Below are 18,985 nucleotides of genomic sequence, written 5' to 3' on the forward strand. Positions count from 1 at the left end.
ACATCTCCTTTTGTGTTTTGTGGGTAAACTATTCCTTTTTTGGTTACCTTTCTTGGGAACTCGAGCTGCGTATTCGCTATGGGACACTGTCTGAATGTCACGTGGTCTGAATTCTTTGTACAATCATGCCAATTTATTGGCTAATGGCACTTAAGCAGTGCCATTAGTGAGCTATGTCATGCGCTCCATAAAGGTGCTCGCTTTCGTGCCATCGAGTCATATATTCTGTTCTTCAGTGCATGATTTTGTCTAAGCCTGTGTTTGTTTATAGCGACTTACGTCGAAGCGAGGATTATTAGCTCTCCTTTTTGAGTGGTGAACACATAAAGACGTCATTGATACAGCATAAATTTCAGAGCAATTTTAATTGGGTTTTTCCAAACATTCAAGGGTCAGATGGGGACAGCGGCGCATTTCGAGGATCGCAATTTCTCACCACGAGGCATTATCCCCACATGTTCCAGTTCCATGGCCTCCAGATTTGGAGCTGCATGTGCGGGAGCCGTTTGGTATTTCGGCTTTGTGTCTGAGAGGATTGGAGTGCGAACGGACATCGGATTCGTGTATGTCGCCCTCACCCTGAGCGAAAGCAGGAGTATCATCAGACCTGCTATTATGCCTAGCTCGGTAGCCATTTTCTGACAAAGCATGTGAAAGAGATACCATACGCATCTTGAGCCATCGCCATTAAAAAATGCTGTATGAGAGAATTCGTTGTTGGAAGGGAACAAATTGGCCCCTTTGTCCCTATTGTCTTTTTCTGTGTCATTCTGGGAGAAGGCACATGAAATATTCCCCAATGGAGTGATGGCGAACCAAAGCACAGAGTGCTTCAACGGTGCCATTATTCTTTCGGGATTCTATCAGGAGATGCAAAGTATTTTATCAAGTTTTTTCTTTCCTCCATTTGTGGACACACAGGTGTTCTGGCAAGACAAGACTGCTATCTCTGCTCGATTTTTCAGTGGTGGTGGCATGGATGTTGCTCTTTTCAGTCAGCTGTTGGAGCTACACAGGATGGTTTTGCAGTCCAACTAAGCGCATCGTGTTAAGGAATGCCTTTGAATTGATATCGCTCCATTTGGACTTTCAGTCGTTTTCCCCCCAAGGCTCGTGCTGGGAACAAGTTGGTCAGGGCGATGCTTTTGTTCACGAGTGTGTTTCTTGCTATCTGGGTACTACACGTTGTTCCCCCATTATAAGTCAAGACCGATTTAGTGTCTAACCCATTTTTCAATACACAAATATACAGTTTACTCTGTAATTTACACTGGCGAATGAGCATTGAATATTTTAATTTTTAGTTTTTGTTTTGCTTCTGCCTCCATGACCAAGAGTCTCAGGGCACACGTAATATAACTCAATGTAAAATAAAAATAGGTCTACACACAAGCCTACTGGCCTGTTATGTAACAAAGGATGAGCCCACATTCAGTAAATGAAATTGGACCATATAAACATATCCGTTTCTCTCCTGTTTGCTCTGCGGTCAGTATCGAGGTGAGTTTGCTGTTGTACATACCTCAAATGTCAGACAACCAGAATATGGTTCAGTTTTACCCCACAGCTTGCTGGGGAGCGAACATAAAAAAAATGCTTCCCGAATTCAGCATCTGTCCCCATGAACAAGGATTTCGAGACATCCATAACAGAATTCAATGTTTAGCAAGAACAAATCTACACAAAACACAGTGAACATAAGCACCATACATTGTCCACCCCCAAAAGAATGCAGGGTTAATTGTGGCTAACTTGCTTCCTCTCAATTCCTTCCATGTTCGCACATTCTTCCCCATTCTATGATATGGAAGATGGTTCATCTGGTGTTCTCTGATGTAAATACATTCAGAGTGACTTCTTTTTTAATTGCCTGATCAAATTCGGCCTCTATCTCCATGACCAAAGGTTTCGAGATATGCAGAAAATTATTTGATGTTCATCAAGCACAAGTGTACACAAACACACAGTGAACATAAGCACCACATGTTGTCCCCCCATAAAGAATGCTGGGGCCATTGTAGTGAAACAGTTTTCTAAAATAAACATTCCCCCCATGTTCATACACTTTTGCCCATTCAAAATACTCAGTAAAAGGTTTCTTCTGTCAGCGACCCTGCTGTAGATACATTTCAGGGCGCTTATCATTTATGTCTAAATATAATAAAGTCAAAACATTATCAAATTCCCTTCAACCAGCCACAGCATTGGAGGAGCGAAGGCTACCTTCTGCTGTGCCGCTGGTTCTGGGACAGTCACCAAAATAAACCAAGCATGCCATCTAGTGGTTACAGGTTGCGCTGCAGGCAAGAGCCAGTTTGCCTGTCTGTCGGCTTGGCAGCAGCTGAATAGCGTTTCGAGCTGGGTACTTCAAACGATAAAGCATGGTTATGTACTATGATTTGAGACATTTTAATTTCACTCTAATGAAATGTCAATTCAGAATGCTGATGCAGAAACAAATAATGTCACAAGTGAAGCCGGGGGACTTTTTTGTGAAAACAGATTTGAATATGCGTTTTCTCAGATTTGATTTCAGGGGCAAAGTGTACTAAATTTGCATCAGTTCGGACTTGGACTGGAACCACGCATTTTCACAAAATGCTTGGATACCACATTGACGTCCTTCATGCTTCAAGGCATCCGCGTTTTGAATAATCTCAACGATTGGTTGGTCTTAGCCCATGCAGAGAATTTGGCTGCCCAGCATCAAGATGTTGTTCTAAGCAATTTGAGCAATCTAGGGCTGTGTGTAAACCTAGAGAAGAGTGTTCTGTTGCCAGGGCAACAGACAAGTTTCTAGAAGCTTTATGTGTTCAGCTGGCATATTTTTGCTTCTTGGTGTACAGCGCGAGGTGAAAATTCAGTTCAATGCACTGTCGGTACAGTGGTGGAATTTTTTCAGGAGTGTCTCGGGGCCAGGGTTGCCCCGGCATTGCTTAAAGTCTATGTTGCTATGCGATTGAGCATGCACTTATCAATGGATTCTCTGTCAGTAGACACTCTCTTGTCTTTCATTTTATGCGCAGGGTCCAAGCAAAGTCTTGGACTATGATTTGGACATTTAAATTTCACTCTAATGAAATGTCAATTCAGAATGCTGATGCAAAAACAAATAATGTCACAAGTAAAGCCGGGGGACTTTTTTGTGAATTGGCTTATTGAGGCAATTTCAAGCGCTTACGAAGCGCACAGTTTACCTTCACCTTCGGGTATTCAAGACCATTCTACGAGTAGCATGGTATCCTCAAGGGCTTTGGCTAGAGATGTGTCCTTGGAGGACATTTGTATGGTAGCAGCATGGCCTTTTTTCATATACATTTGTTAGATTTTATCATTTAGATGAGGAATTGGCTCCTGCTTCCCAGGATTTCTCGGTTGGAACAGGAGTAAACTCATAATTCCTTCTTTTTCTTTGGATGCTTTTATATGCAATTAAAAACATATAATATCATATCTTATTTATTTTTTTTTGCCATTCAGTATTTTTTATGCTAATGAATAAGTGGGCTTAATACAATCCTGATACAACCAGTTTGTGGGTATCAAAATAACACCAAAGCAGGTCTGCGTAGGCTTTGATCCAACTCAAAACCACAACTAATCTTGCAAAACACACAGGGCTGATACACACACATCTGAGTTGAATAATGAAGTCCTGAGCCTCTGCTGGCTTATCAGAACATCTGTTGACCTCTGGGACGAACCTGCTACACTCATTCCTGAGCCAGATAACAGCACTGCTCCACTAAAGCCAGTTAGTGTGGTGCTGACAGCAGTAGCAGATTCTGCACAGAGTGAGGAAATGGCAAGCTGGCAAACAGATGTTCCCTACGAGCCTCTGGAGGAGTGTAATGGAGCTGACTGATGAGAAACCCTCATTCTTTTACAACTTAACTATGACAGGGATGGGGCTGATTAGAGATATCTTGAGAGAGTAGTTACAGCCCATAGTAGTTATAAGACTTAAAAAGCCTGTTTGAAACAAGTACTGATGCTTAAGCTACGGTGAGAGTGTTAACAGGCCATATGCCATCCAGGTGGCAGATATGCAGAATATAAACTCCACCTCCGTTCATCCACTAACAATTCGGTTTATCCCTTTGCTCATGGCACATAATTCATGGCATGTTGAATCACATTAAAGTCACAACTATTTGGGTATACTCAACAGTATTTTGGCACCAGGAATGTGCTGCCTCCCAGCGAGATATTTCTCTTTATGTCTGCATTTGTTAAGGAGCTCAGGGAGCATCAGGGTACATTAAGACATATTGCTGTCACTTTCCAGCCTCGCATCACCACACTTTTGACTAACAGCATAAAGTAACAGCAGAAGATCTGGTCCACAGACCAGAGTTCATTTTGACCAAGAACCGCACATTTTGACACGAAGACACAACATTTTGCTTTACTTTCCATTTAGGAGCAGATCATTATGACATTGATTATCCCAAGATAATAGACCAGTACAGAAAAAAATAATTCAAGCAAATGCTTGTCTAGAACAACAAAGAAATGTACAGTATGTAAACTTTGTGATCAGAGCTTCTGTCCATCTAAAAGTCATAAATACAGATTATTTCACAGATATAACTCAGAAAATAAAGCAGAATATGCAGACAGGCAGGGAACAGACTGTGGGTGGCACTTGGGTGTGCCATCTGAGGTAGAAACTATTGTCTACAAAACTGCAAAGAATAGTGTCATATTTTCAAAATGTCATTTCTATATTGAAAGGACTCATAATTGAATAACTAATGTAAGAGTCTCTATTTGTAAGAACTTAATCAAGAGGAAACAGCTCTGTTAACTTTTTGCTTCTTACAATGAGTACTTGACAGACTTGTATGATGACTGTGAGAATAAAAAAGACCTGCCTACTTTTGTTCCTTCTTATTCACTACTCTTGAAGGAAAAACTTTGAGGCTGGTTTGGGGTTCCTACTTTGTCCAGCAACCACTTTTGGTTGAAGTAATCCAACAGGTTTGTTCCACTTAAACCCTTTTTTTGAACTTGTGATCTACTTTCACTGTAACATTGCTTGTTCTTCTTATTCCTATTGGCCATTACAAGAAGAACATTTCCATTGCCCAGATCATTATAATTGATTAATTCTAAAGCCATGACTACCTTTGTGCAAGTTTCTAGTGCATAGAGCAACTTGCGATGGAACAAATATATTTTATGAATAGGTAAACCAATGAAAAGAAACTTGTAAATGACTTTTTATTCCACAGTTTTCTTTTATTCAGTTTCATCTTCAAGGCTGAAACATCATTCTTACCCACACTGAGACATGTACAGTATCATAGCTAAATCAAACCACTGAATCAAGTCCACCCCATCAGTTTTTTTAATGAGTTTTCCTCTTAATTCTTAGATGATATGCCAAATGTAAAATTCACATGGTGAGCACTTCTACATGTCTTCACAGATAAAATATTTTTTATCTGTAAGCTTGCTGGCTGGATTCTTCTGTCTCTCGCAGCAAGTGAACAAAATGGTAAAATTTATAATAATACTTTAGCATAGTACATAACGTCTACTAAATCATACAATGGGGCCAAAAGTCTCACACTGAAAATATTTTCAATGATCTTTACATTTGAATCTAGAAATAGAATATAGACACAAAAATTTAGGATTTCCAAAAATGTAAAACAAAATGAAGAAAATGTATTTACAATTCTGCACTATTTCAATTTAACTAATCAACGATATTAACCATGTTACACCAACTCTTTTGTACTTACGATATCAATATTTATCGCGATAAAAAAACTCCATGATATCGACGATAAACTTTTGAGTAATTTTCGATATTTAGCCTGTGTTCTACATGTAGACATGCGTGTTGCTAAAAACGGTAGCAGTTTGGTTTTCTTATCGTATGTTTCCACTGGCGCGTATTGAGCGAATGTGAGCGAGCGCTTTCAATTCCTTCCTATGGAAGCCGAGCGTCAAGCTCGCGAGGTGGATTGTAAAATTGACAGCAGCGCGGGGCAAGTGGTTCCCTAGCGTCGGGAGTGGCTTTGTGTGGATTTCTTCCGCGTCAGTGGAAACGCAGCCTCAGACTGTTTGAAGTTGCTATAGCCCCCACTAAGCAGGTCACTGCGTTCCGGATCCAGACCCCAGATTGATTCCATCTTGACTGCAAGACATTATGATGACGGTTACGCCGTCTCATCGTCTCTAGTGAGCAGTGCCGGTTACATCATATCTGATCTTTGTTCGCTGTATTCTTGAATATCTCTAGCACTGAAACACGCTTCACTGATGCCCTGTCCCGGTCCACACCCGCTTCCTATTTTCCCCATATGTGAGTAAACATGAGGTGCGTGTTTCCAGGGCGCCTTTAGACCGTAACGTTTTTTTCTTTCTAAATTTAGTTTTATTAATCAGCATGTTCCATGCCTTTAATAATAAACAAATAGATTTATGTTCTAATTTTGTGGAATTATTCAGATTTCATCATCTCTGACAAGGATGAAAGACAAAACAATTACTAGTTTGTAGCCTAGTCTTTCTCACTTTAATGAAAATATAAAAATGGTCCATTCAGACTATTACATTTTCAAAAGTTTCTCTCTGGAGATACCCCTGAACCCCCATACAGTATCATTCCTCAGTCACAAGGGCTTCTATGCCCCCATACTTGAATATCTGTATGTAAAGAAATATGAAAATAATTTTAATGATAAAAAATATATATATATGATTCAAAATGAAATTCATATTCTATGAATATTTTCATAGAAGATCCCTCAGACACCACTGCATTAGCTGTGTCTTGGCCCCCAAGGCAGTTGTTTAGGATTTTGTTTTCTCTTTTTTTTTGGAAATTCCAAAAATGTGCAATGTGCAAATGTGATTGAATATCGTGATAAATATCGATATCGAATGATATGAAAAAGAATATCATGATAATATTTTTTGCCATAACGCCCAGCCCTATTTGTACTAAATTCAGATTTCCTTGTTTCCATTGAAGAACACAAGATGCTATTTGGAACGTTCTTAAACGATGCTGGCATAACATGGATCATCAGGTCCATGACAGCTCGAGTGTATGTAGTCATTGAAACAAATGTGGAACCTAACAAAGACATTCTCAAATTCATGTTTATTTTAAACTTTTCACTCAATCTGTTTGGATGATGAGAAAGAATACAAAATAAATACAGTTTCACTAGTGGACTTTTGGACCCCACAATAAATACTTTGTTCAGCTATTTATGTTATTGGTATAGTGGTAGTTGCCCTACCAGTCTCTAAAACATCAATTGACAATTGGAGAACAATGTAATGTCTTTACTGGAATAATCCTAATAAATCTCACACAACCATAACCAGTGACTAAGACCGGTGACATAAAAGTGTTCAATAAAACCAACAGAAACACGGCTGTTCCCTTGCATCAGCAGCTGGAACACAGATCAGATTGTGTCTGTCCTTGGTGGTGCACAGTTGCACAATCACTTGAAAATCAAAGCTCAAGTCCATCGCAAATAAGTCCCCTAATGTTGAACACTAAGGAGATTCCTCCAGTTAAGCTCTCCTGCATTGTTCACTTGAAAATACAGTTGCTAGTCTTGAATGTGCTCTACAGGTTTCGATCAAAGTGATTGTTGTGTGTTCTCTAGTATGTAGACCAAAAACATTTGTTGTTGTCAAGATGAACAGAATTGTATACTGTTTATGGGCAAAGATGAAAAGGGAAAGGGGGAATAAAATAGAACAAACAGGAAATACATCTGTTGCACACACACACAGTTTTGTTGCAAAACCCCAAAGTTAATCTCTCAGTGGTGAGTCAAGTATAAAATGATCACCCAAGAAATGAACATAAACTTCCTGCATGCACATCTGCTCGAATCACGCCAAGAAATTGGATAAGGGAAGATTTCATGGATTTTCTGCCATTCCACATCACTGAGGAGCCTCAACCACTACATAATAACATGACAGGCTTTTTATTATAAAACTTGTATATGACAGAAGCATGACACATATGTTCAGGAGAGCACAGAGCAGCTGTTTAAACGATCTCACACTAACACAACCTTTATAGGCACAGAAGATATTAGGGATGGGCGGATCGATACTGATACTGATACTTGTATCAAAAATATCGATCCTCACACAGAAATATCGATTCTAAATTATTTATTCATTTTTTAACTAGGAACATTATTATTTGTTTACCACGTACAATAATAATAAGCTTCAAAGTTAAATAAAATGGATTAGGCTATATTAGCAAATACTTGTGCAGGATGGGAACTGTTTCATCTTCAGCTCATCTTAACATTCATAAATGCTGAAAAACACAAGCAGACAAGCGTTTGTGCCATCACAAGACTCGTTCAAACAAGAGGGATCAGTGCCTTGTAGAGGTAATGATAGAAAATCTGAAAAACAGCTTCTGGTGTGTAGTCTAGGGCATACGCAGGCATACGTCGTGTGCCCTCCTATCTGTTTTAGGATTTTTGTATGCCCACCTGAAATAAGTGATGATAATTGTAGCCGCCAGAACAACGAGAAGGCTTTTGACCCAGAACTTTTACAATCTAATAACGAAATGGCACAGCATCATTGAGTGAATTGTGTTTTATTATTATTATTTAAAAAAATGTACAGAGAATCTCTCTAAACACGCACGGAGATGCACTGACTGGGGAGCACTGGCAAGACAGACAGTTCGACTAAGCTGATCCACCAATCAGAACGCTCATTTCAGACGGGATTAGATATTTGCTAACCAATCATATTTTCTGTTTTAGTAAGATGCGGGACATTTCCAGCATCTGATACACAAATGGAGAAGTTAATTTAAATGTAACTTCTGCAGTTAAACTTTGTGAAAATACTGCATGTTATTGCACCCCTTTGAAGCTCTTTTTTTTCTTCTTTTTTTATTGCCTTTTACTGCTGTCGGTGGTGATATCAAATAAGTTAAATTTATATTTCCAAGTAGGAAACCATTTCACTCTACACAGAAAGGCACATAATAGTACACAAATGATAAAAATAACCATTAGTTTTTTATAGAGGCTATACATGGTAATACAAGATAACGTGTTAACATGAGCATTACTACTCATATTAGCTACAATACTTAATTGCATATTATGAATTAGTTTATTAGTTAGAATATGAATAAAGTATTAACAATTTATATAGTAGCCTAATAAAAGGAACATAAATGACACCTATTCATTTAAATACATATTTAACATGAGGTTAACATGCCATTGTTATTAGCAGTGTACTCTACACCATGCCAGCAAGAAACTTAAATTCTTACATATTATACATGAACTGTATATAAATGTATATTAATTTTAGAGATCCGGTGCATCTTTTTCATAAATTCACAGTATGCCCACCTCTTCAGACACTACTACACCATGCTTCTAAGTAATATTTTAGAAACCAAAATATGGTTACTAAAATATTAGTACAATTTGAGTGGGGGACAGACTATGGTTTAACCAAATATTTAACTGTCGTGAAATGGTAAATTTTTGTAAGGGTAAACTACATTTAAAAAAAAAAAAAATTACTTAATTGAATGGAATTATGTCTAAAATTTGAAAGTACCAATTTTATCCCAAGTAATCACAAAAAAAAAAAAATTAAGAGAAGTATTGGTATTGGTATTGGTATTGGTATCGATGTCGACGATATTGGACTTGAAATTATTGGTATCAGATTGAAAATAAAATATGTGGTATCACCCATCCCTAGAAGATATGTCAACAAAGCAGCACACACAAGACAGACCATACAGGCTGAATCACATGGACAGACAGATTTTAGATAAATAAAAATCCTAAAATGGTCTGTCTGTCTGTCTGGAAACCAAACTTATTTAAAGTAAAGATAAAACTGAAATATGATTATTTTACATATGTTTACAGACAAAGTCATTACAACTAAAGAAGACTACCTTTTAAACTGTGAATAGTAAAACAACCTGAGGGCGACAGAACACTTATTGAGAGAGAAACACAAAGATGATTTATTTCACACCTGAACACTAATACAAATACATCAGTGGGCTGTATAGAACACAGATGAAGGACGTTGTCATGGTGCTTAGGGAATAGATGTCTCATCTATTCTTCATGAGTAAGTAAAGTGGGCAGAGACACCACACAAAAGTGTATTACATGGTTTGGGAGTAGGGGTGGGAGTGTTTTTGGGAGTGGGAGTACACTGATGCTTCAGTCAGAAGTCTGAACTTGAGAAAATCTAAATCTAAATCCTTTTGAGTGTCATCACTCATTCTTTAGCGAGTGACTCTTATAGTCTGTCTGTAAAACTACATGCACAAAGTCTGCTGCCCTAAGCATTTGTTTCTGTCTGTGAAATTAAATAAATTCAAGTGCAAAAAAGCAACAACATTTTTTGCAAAGAACTGCTTCAAAGAACACTTTTAGGAAAGTTTTTTATAGAAAGAAAAATAAAAAGAAAAAAAAACTTTAAGAGACATTACATAAGCCACTCTTAAAATAATAATACTCCTTTCTTTCAGTGAATGAGAAGACTTGCATTGAAGGATTTTTTTCATAGCTACAAAAGTTCATGATGCATTTATCTCTCCAGCTGTCAGGGTTTTATAAAGTATCCATCGGTCATGCTTAAGTAAAAGTAAAGATGCCTTCATGAAAATTGACTCAAGTAAAAGTTAAAGTAGCTCATGAGAATAATACTTAAGTAAAAGTATTAAAATAACTGATTTAAAATGTACTTAAGTATCAAAAGCACAAGTAAATTGCATAAATTATGGTACAGTTAATTAAACCTATGGCAACTTATCTGATTGGTGGTGCTCATCATTTACTCACCCTTCTGCCATTCCAGATGTGTATGACTTTCTTTAATCTGCTGAACTCAAATTAAGATTTTTAGAAGAATATGGTGACCAGAAATGTTAAGCTCAAAAAAAGAGATAAAGGCAACATTAAAGTAATCCATATGACTCCAGTGGTTTCATCAATGTCTTCTGCAGAGATCCATTTGGTTTAGGGTGAGAACAGACCAAAATATAACACCCTTTTCACTCTACATTTTGCCATTGCAGTCTTCAGGCACGGACATGATTTCACAATTGATTACAGTTCCTAGAGCTTGACCTACAGGACAGAGATATTCCTCTAAAAACAAGCGTGCGTGCGTGTGTGTGTGTGACCAAAGAAGTTATACATACAGCATCTGGGATGGGATGAGGGTGTGAAAATGATGAGAGAATTATCCCTTTAAAGAAGCATTCAAGTCACGTCAGAACGACACTGGTCAAACTGCTGTCAAACCGTGCTGCTAAGCATACATCTAGCAAATCTCTGCTCTCTTCCTAACAAAATTGACAAACTACTTCTCCTAACCCATACAAATAAGAATTATGTTGCTCTGTGCTTCACAGAAACCTGACTGAGTGAACCCATTCCAGACAGCACGTTACATCTGCCAGGCTGTCAGCTGTTCAGAGCAGAGTTATCAGGGAAAACGAGAGGCGATGAAACATGCTTTTACATCAATGCAAGTTGGTGTACAGATGTAACAGCATTGACAAAGATGTGCTGCCCTAATTTAGAAGTGCTCTTTCTCAACTGTAAGTCTTTCAACTCGCCACAGGAGTTTTCCTAGTTTATTCTGGTGAGTGTTTTCATTCCTCCAAAGCATGTGTGAACGCACCACTGCAACAGCTAGCTAATCATAGCACAGACATGGAGCAACAACACCCGGACTCACATGTGCATTCCTACTAGGACTTATTTAACATACAGCAATGACAAACCATGGTTTACAGCTAAACTCAGCTTCGTCAGGATATAGAGGATGCTTACAGAAGTGGGGATAAAATCTTGTATAATCACGCCAAAACACACTGACAAAGGAGATTATTGTGGCTAAAAGAAGATACTCTGAAAAGCTGGAAAACAGGTTTTCAGCTAACAACCCTGCATCAGTTTGGAGTGGCCTGAAAGACATACCAACAACAAGACACCACCCCCCAACACTGTAGGGAATCAACAACAGGCAGATGACCTGAATGTGTTTTACTGTAGATTTGAAAAGCCCAGTCTCACACCCCACACCCGCACTGACCTACACTTCACACAAACTCCAACACATCCTGTAACCCCCCTCCTCCCCACTCCTCCTACTCAACCTGCAATTAAGATCTGTGAAGAGGATGTGTGCCAGGTTTTCTGGAAACAGAAGAGAAGGAAAGCACAGGGCCCAGACGGTGTTTCACACACTTGTCTAAAAGCCTGTGCTAACCAACTGGCCCCCATCTTCACACATCACAGGAGCACTGTGAATTTCCCAGCTGCTTCAAATGTTCCACCATCATCCCTGTCCCAAAGAAACCCAAGATTGCAGGACTTAATGACTACAGGCCTGTCGCCCTGACGTTTGTGGTCATGAAGTCATTTGAGAGAATGTTGTTGGCCCATCAGAAGGACATCACTGGACACTTTCTGGATCCCCTGCAGTTTGCCTATTGAGCTAACAGTTTGGTGGATGATGCAGTCAATACGGGACTGCATTACATACTCCAACATCTAGACAGACCAGGGACTTGGGCAAGGATACTATTTGTGGACTTCTGTTCGGCTATCAACAACATCCTCCCTGCTCTCCTATGGAATAAATTAACCTAGCTCTCTGTTTATGCATCAATCTGTCAGTGAATCACCAGCTTTCTGACATATAGGTAGCAGTTAGTAAGACAGGGGAAATTCACTTCCAGCACCTGTACAATTAACACTGTGTGGCAGGGCGGAGGGCGGGGCCGGGTCGTGATCCTACACACCCGGTCCCGTATTAGGCTAATTATGCCTCCGTGAGGTTTAAAGGTCGACTGCAGGGGGCTGTGCGGGAGAGAGAGATCGTTAGCGGACATGTCCGTCATGTGTGTTTGTGTTGTCTTTTAAGTTTTCCATTAAACTATGATTTATATCGTCAAGCCGGTTCTCGCCTCCTTCCCGCAGGGAAAGGGGGGGGGGGATGTACGTCAGGCCGGGGGCTCCCCAGCCTGAGAGAACGAGGGAGGAATGTGGCAGGGCGGAGGGCGGGGCCGGGTCGTGATCCTACACACCCGGTCCCGTATTAGGCTAATTATGCCTCCGTGAGGTTTAAAGGTCGACTGCAGAGGGCTGTGCGGGAGAGAGAGATCGTTAGCGGACATGTCCGTCATGTGTGTTTGTGTTGTCTTTTAAGTTTTCCATTAAACTATGATTTATATCGTCAAGCCGGTTCTCGCCTCCTCCTTTCCCATCCTTTAACTGTTTTACACACTGGTACCAGGGATGTGTGCTCTCCCCACTGTCCTTCTCCCTGTACACAAATGACTGCACTGTCAAGGACCCCTCTATCAAGCTCCTGAAGATTGCAGATGACACTACAGTCATCAGCCTCATCCAAGATGACAACAAGCCTTCTAACAGAAAGGAGGTTGAATGGCTGGCTCATTGGTGCAGTCCAAACAACCAGGAGCTGAACACGCTCAAAACAGTGGAGATGATAGTGGACTTTAGGAGGAACATCCCAACATTGTCCCCCCCTCACCATTCTAAACAGCACTGTGGCAGCAGTGGAGTCATTCAGGTTCCTGGGCACTACCATCACATGGGACATGAAGTGGGAAACCCACATTGACCCCCAATGTGGAAAAGGCCCAGCAGAGGTTGTACTTCCTTTGCCAGCTGAGGAAGTTCAACCTGCCACAGGTGCTGCTGATCCAGTTCTACTTAGCAGTCATTAAGTCTGTCATCTGCACTTCTATAACTGTCTGGTTTGGTTCAGCAACCAAGTCAAATATCAGAAGACTTCAGAGGATAGTACGGACTGCTGAACAGATTATTGGTTCTCACCTTCCCATCCTTCAAGATCTGTACACGTCCAGAGTAAGGAAAAAGGCTGGAAAAATCGCTTCAGACCCCATTCACCCTGCACACAACCTTTTTGAACTGTTGCACTCTGGCCAGCGCTACAGAGCACTGAGCATCAGAAAAGTCAGGCACAAGAACAGTTTCTTCCCTCAGGCCATTCACCTTATGAACAGATAAAACCGCCCCCAACACTTCAATTCAACTATGAATTCATATTTATATTCCATATATATTTATTTGACATATCCTTCTTCTACTGCACAATACATTAAATCAGCTTGCAAATAACTGTATATCTGTATGCAACATATTTGAACAACATTATTGCCCCACTGTAGTTTCTGCTATATATTTATCTATTGTATCTTTTTTTTTCATCCTTATTGTTTATCACTGTTTATGTATATTTGTTTATATGTATAATTCAAATGTTTGTATGTACTGTATATGTTGTATGTGTATATTTTTTGTATTTTCTTTGCACTGGAAGCTTCTGTCACCATGACAAATTCCTTGTGTGTGTAAGCATACTTGACAATAAAGCTCATTCGTATTCTGATTCTAATATGCCGTGTGTATGTGAATACATGTACATGTCATTGCATCGGTGCTAAAAAAGCTTCCTGCTTTTTCACAAAGAGAAATAGATGGAAAAACTGCAAAACGGGCCCATTCTGTCCAACTAAAATCACTTGATCACTTATTACATCGATATAAAACACAACATTACTGAAATAGTGTTCATATATTAGGTATGTGTTAAATGTATTTGGATTTGGGGGGTTCAATTGTAACATTGAAGGAGGGACCTGAGCCATTTTTAGTGACCAGGGTAGTGTTGCACCAGTAAGGTCTCACGTAAGTTGGGACGTAAAGTTCACACTAAGGGCTTAGTAACTACTAGTTAGTTTGTAACTAAGTCAGTGCTTAATTTGGTTGCACCACCTGTTCTTAAGGCAAGACTTGCTAGCTAATAAGCTAGTAGGTCGTAAGCTCTCCGTAAAGTAATGCGTAGTTGCAAAATATGACTTTACCTGAATTGATCCATTAAACAGCTTTCATATTTGTACACGGAAGTGTTAAAAAGCCGTGAACTTCAATTTGATCTTGTTACAGTTAATGTTCAAACCTTGTTTGTTCACATAACTGTAATTATATCCCCATTAAAATACGATACGTAATAAGTTTTGATAAGAATTGATAAATAGTATATTTGCCCTGTGTAAATAAAAATATATAGGAACTGTATCTAAAACAAACAAGGGGTGATAAATACTAATACAACAGGCTGGAAAAATAGACATTTATCCATTTTAATATCCTATATATTTTGAATGATTTGAAACTTGACACCGGGCGAAGCACCCTGAAAACTACACCGTTTTAAAAGTACCGCTTAAAGTATGTTTTTTTTCTCTCTTGTAAATGTAAATGACTGTAAATGTCAACATCATAATGTATGTCGAAATGGTTGATGCCTGTCACAGAAAACATGAGCTCATTTTTGCAAACAGTTTGCTTTTTGCAAACTGAGATACTCCTGGTCGGAGACTTCCATTATTATTTAGTGCATACGTAGGGTTACGTCCTTTCTAAGTTTAACGGAGCAATCCTCAAATATTTAGTAGTGCGTAAATTGTGACTTAGTGCCCATTTATGCCACAACTAAGTTGTAACTTACGTATAGCTGGTGCAAAGAGACTTGTGGAGTGGGCTCTTTTTATTTGATCCAATAAGCAACCAACCAGAAAATCCTAGCAACTGCATAGCAATGTTCTAAAAAACAGTTAAAACAAATTAACAACAGCATAGCAACAACCTGACAACCTATTAGACACCCTAGCAACTGCAGATTAATGTGCTACAAACACAGAAAAAAACGTAGCAACAGCATAGTATCAACCTGGCAACCATATACTATAGCATTGCGCTAAAACACACAGCAGATCGGGGGGTCTGGGTAGCTCAGCGAGTATTGACTCTGACCAAGTTCGAATCCAGGGTTTGCTGAGTGACTAAGTTTGGTTACTAAGCAACCAAATTGGCCCGGTTGCTAGGGAGGGTAGAGTCACATGGGGTAACCTCCTCGTGGTGGGATTAGTGTTTCTCGCTCTCAATGGGGCGGGTTGTGCATTGATCCCGGAGAGTAACATGAGCCTCCACATGCGGAGTCTCTGCGGTGTCATGCACAACGAACCAAGTGATATAATGCACGGATGACTGTCTCAGAAGCGGAGGCAATTGAGACTTGTCCTCTGCCACCCGGATTGTGGTGAGTAACCGTGCCACCATGAGGACCTACTAAGTATAGAATAATTCAAAATGTTTTTTGAATCTTTTTGATCAGTTCAAAGGAATCAAATGTGAAATATTGGACTCAAATGATTCTTTCACGAATAAGATAAAACGACCTGCCGCGTTATGCAGAACGGACCACAAAATGGTGCCTCGATGTGCAGAAAAGGACAGTGAACACAAACCAACCCGCACTTTCTTTGTATGGACCTACAGAGCTGAGATATTCTCTTAAAAATCTTTGTTTGTGTTCTGCAGAAGACAAAAAGTCATACATATCTGGGATGGCATATGGGTGAGTAAATGACAAGAGAAATTTCCTTTTTGGGTGAACTATTCCTTTAAATGCAGACCAGACAAATCCTTAAGTTTAAAAAATCATACAGATCAATTACATGCAGTTACTGTAATGTGTCAAACATTTTTAAGTGCACTTAACACTGACACACATCTTTAACACAACAACCTGCTGCTCTCTATCCAGTGTGCACACTTTGCACCATTTTGAAACACTCTTGTGGCCCATCTAACATGCAAACCAGCATTAACTCTCAATTTGTTTTATAAAATAAAAATGTAAATAAATAGCTGCAGGCAAGTCATGTAAAGAATGCTTTTAGATGATATTTATTACTTTTGATTCCATAGTAAGTGACAAAATGTCTTTTCATTCAGCTTGTGACATCTAGTGACAGTGAGAGAGGCAGGCCTCTGCAGCCATTTCAGTGATGATACAAGTGGGTAAAGTGTGCAGGTAGTGCAGTTAAAAGGTTTTTGTGAACACTCAGAGTTCTATTTCCACTGGAGACGAATGCTTCTGTTCCAAATTTCCATCTGCATCACAACTTAATCAGAAGTGTATCTACTCAACTTATTAGTAGTAATCAGGATGGAAAGAAAGAAAGAAAGAAAGAAAGAAAGAAAGAAAGAAAGAAAGAAAGAAAGACCCTAATACAAAAAATCCCAGTTTCTGTTAAGATTCCCAGCAATAATTGTGTGAAACTCAATTCAATGGTGTAATTAATAACCCAGTATTTCCTGAAATAATTGAATTAATGGGAAGACGAGCAAATGAAAAATTCTATGAAATATGAGCAATGAAAGAGATGAAAAAACATTGCTTAAAAAAACATTGTTAACTTATTAATATGCAACAGAGATGTGTTACTAAACTCCACATTATCATGCATTATGTGAAGTAAACGACATTTCGACTTCACTCTCGCCATGCGCTGTTGCGCATTTGGTCTCTTCAGTCAGTCTCCAACTTCTCCGCTGGCTCGAGAGGCTTTTCTTGTAAGATTTATAGTTTTTATAAATTAGTTCTACGAGGTAAGTAATGACATATTCCTCAATAAACGAGATAATAACAAGTAAAGTTATTTCAAATCAATAAAAAATATGCATAATTATGAAATTATTTAACAACGGTGCCTCACTGACTGAAATGAAACACAATTTGTACTCTTACAAGATATCTTGTTTAAAATGCCAAAACACAAGAACAAATACTTACAGCAGAAAACATGGAGCTCAGAGCTGAAACAAATAGAACCGATTTCGAGGCATCCATCGCACGTCGCTATTTTTTTCTTTCTTTTCTTTCTTTCTTTCTTTTCTCCCGTAAATTTTCGTTACCACGAAAAAAAAATCTATCCGTAAAGTTTCTCCTGCGGCTTTCTTAAAAGTAAGCTCAGTCAAACGTTAGCTGTCTCATCGGAAAAATTGTTGGCAGATGAGTAAAACATCATTTGAAGTGAGAGTACATCGTAACAGTCCTCCGGGTGAGGTGGCTCGTGTACTTGCTGGAGCTGCTGGCGGTTCAGGGACCAATGAGCGAGTCACAGTCAGAGGCGCACAGCTCTACACACTACTTGCGACATATTGACATTGCACTAAAGACTGAATCACTCTTATTCGTCATCCACTCACGGCTGTCTTTGTTATCCTATTAAGAAAGCAAAGGATTAATTTATCTCAAGGTCTATGCTACTTGTGAGTGCCAGGCTGCAGAAAAGATGCAGTGTGCAGCTCTAGTCTCAAAATTGATTAGATAGCATGTGCTTTGGTCTAAAAGACCACCTATGTATGGAATCCAAAGGTTATCACCTGGACTCCAGCTGTTTTGAGCAGTCAAAGACATCTGGATGAATGAATGTCAGTGAGGATAAGCCAAAACAAAAGAGCTACTGGGAGGTTGTTCTTTGACTTAAGGATTCAAACACTAGCCTACATTTCAAATATTTGTCTGCAAATTGCATTCAACAAATATTTGAATTGAAGATTATGCAAATCAGGCTGACTCATGCTTTCTTTGTCATTTAGCAGGTGCATCTTATCCAGAGTAACTTATAACAATAAATAGTAAAACAGTTGCTTGAGCAACCTAGGGTTACATGCTATGCTGGAGGCAAGGGCACAGTGTTGATTGTCAACAGGGGAATACTCAGACAGAATAACTGAATTAAGCACAGTTATACTCAATTATTCTGAATGCAAATGTATTACATAACTACCAAGATTAATATGTTGTTATATGCCATTACACACAGTGATTCATCACAATAATAATTGATATTGCCACCATGCTTTCGAATCAGAATTTGCTGGAATGCAATTAGTTTGAGAGAGCATTTCAACAGGCACAATAACGAATTAACAAATATGAACTCCTGCTTTATCCACATATCATTCTTGCCACCATGTGAGTCTAATTACTCTGTTTTATCTTGATAAGTGGTTTCTCTGCAATACTTTAATATTTCCATGTACAAATGCTTATACAT

The 18,985-nt window shown here is 39.1% G+C and overlaps 1 protein-coding gene across 1 annotated transcript in view; it reads right to left on the reverse strand.

The window, feature by feature from the left end:
- LOC127635220 (vasoactive intestinal polypeptide receptor-like) overlaps positions 1–17,877 on the reverse strand; it is a 116,262-nt gene extending 98,385 nt beyond the window's left edge. The window contains exon 1 of the mRNA XM_052115103.1: positions 17,716–17,877. Coding sequence (XP_051971063.1) covers positions 17,716–17,772 — 57 coding nt within the window. The 5' untranslated portion in view covers positions 17,773–17,877. The remainder of the gene's footprint in view (positions 1–17,715) is intronic.
- Between the last annotated feature and the right edge of the window lie 1,108 nt (positions 17,878–18,985).

This window comes from Xyrauchen texanus, chromosome 42 (assembly GCF_025860055.1).
Source record: "Xyrauchen texanus isolate HMW12.3.18 chromosome 42, RBS_HiC_50CHRs, whole genome shotgun sequence".
NCBI classification, from domain to species: domain Eukaryota; kingdom Metazoa; phylum Chordata; class Actinopteri; order Cypriniformes; family Catostomidae; genus Xyrauchen; species Xyrauchen texanus.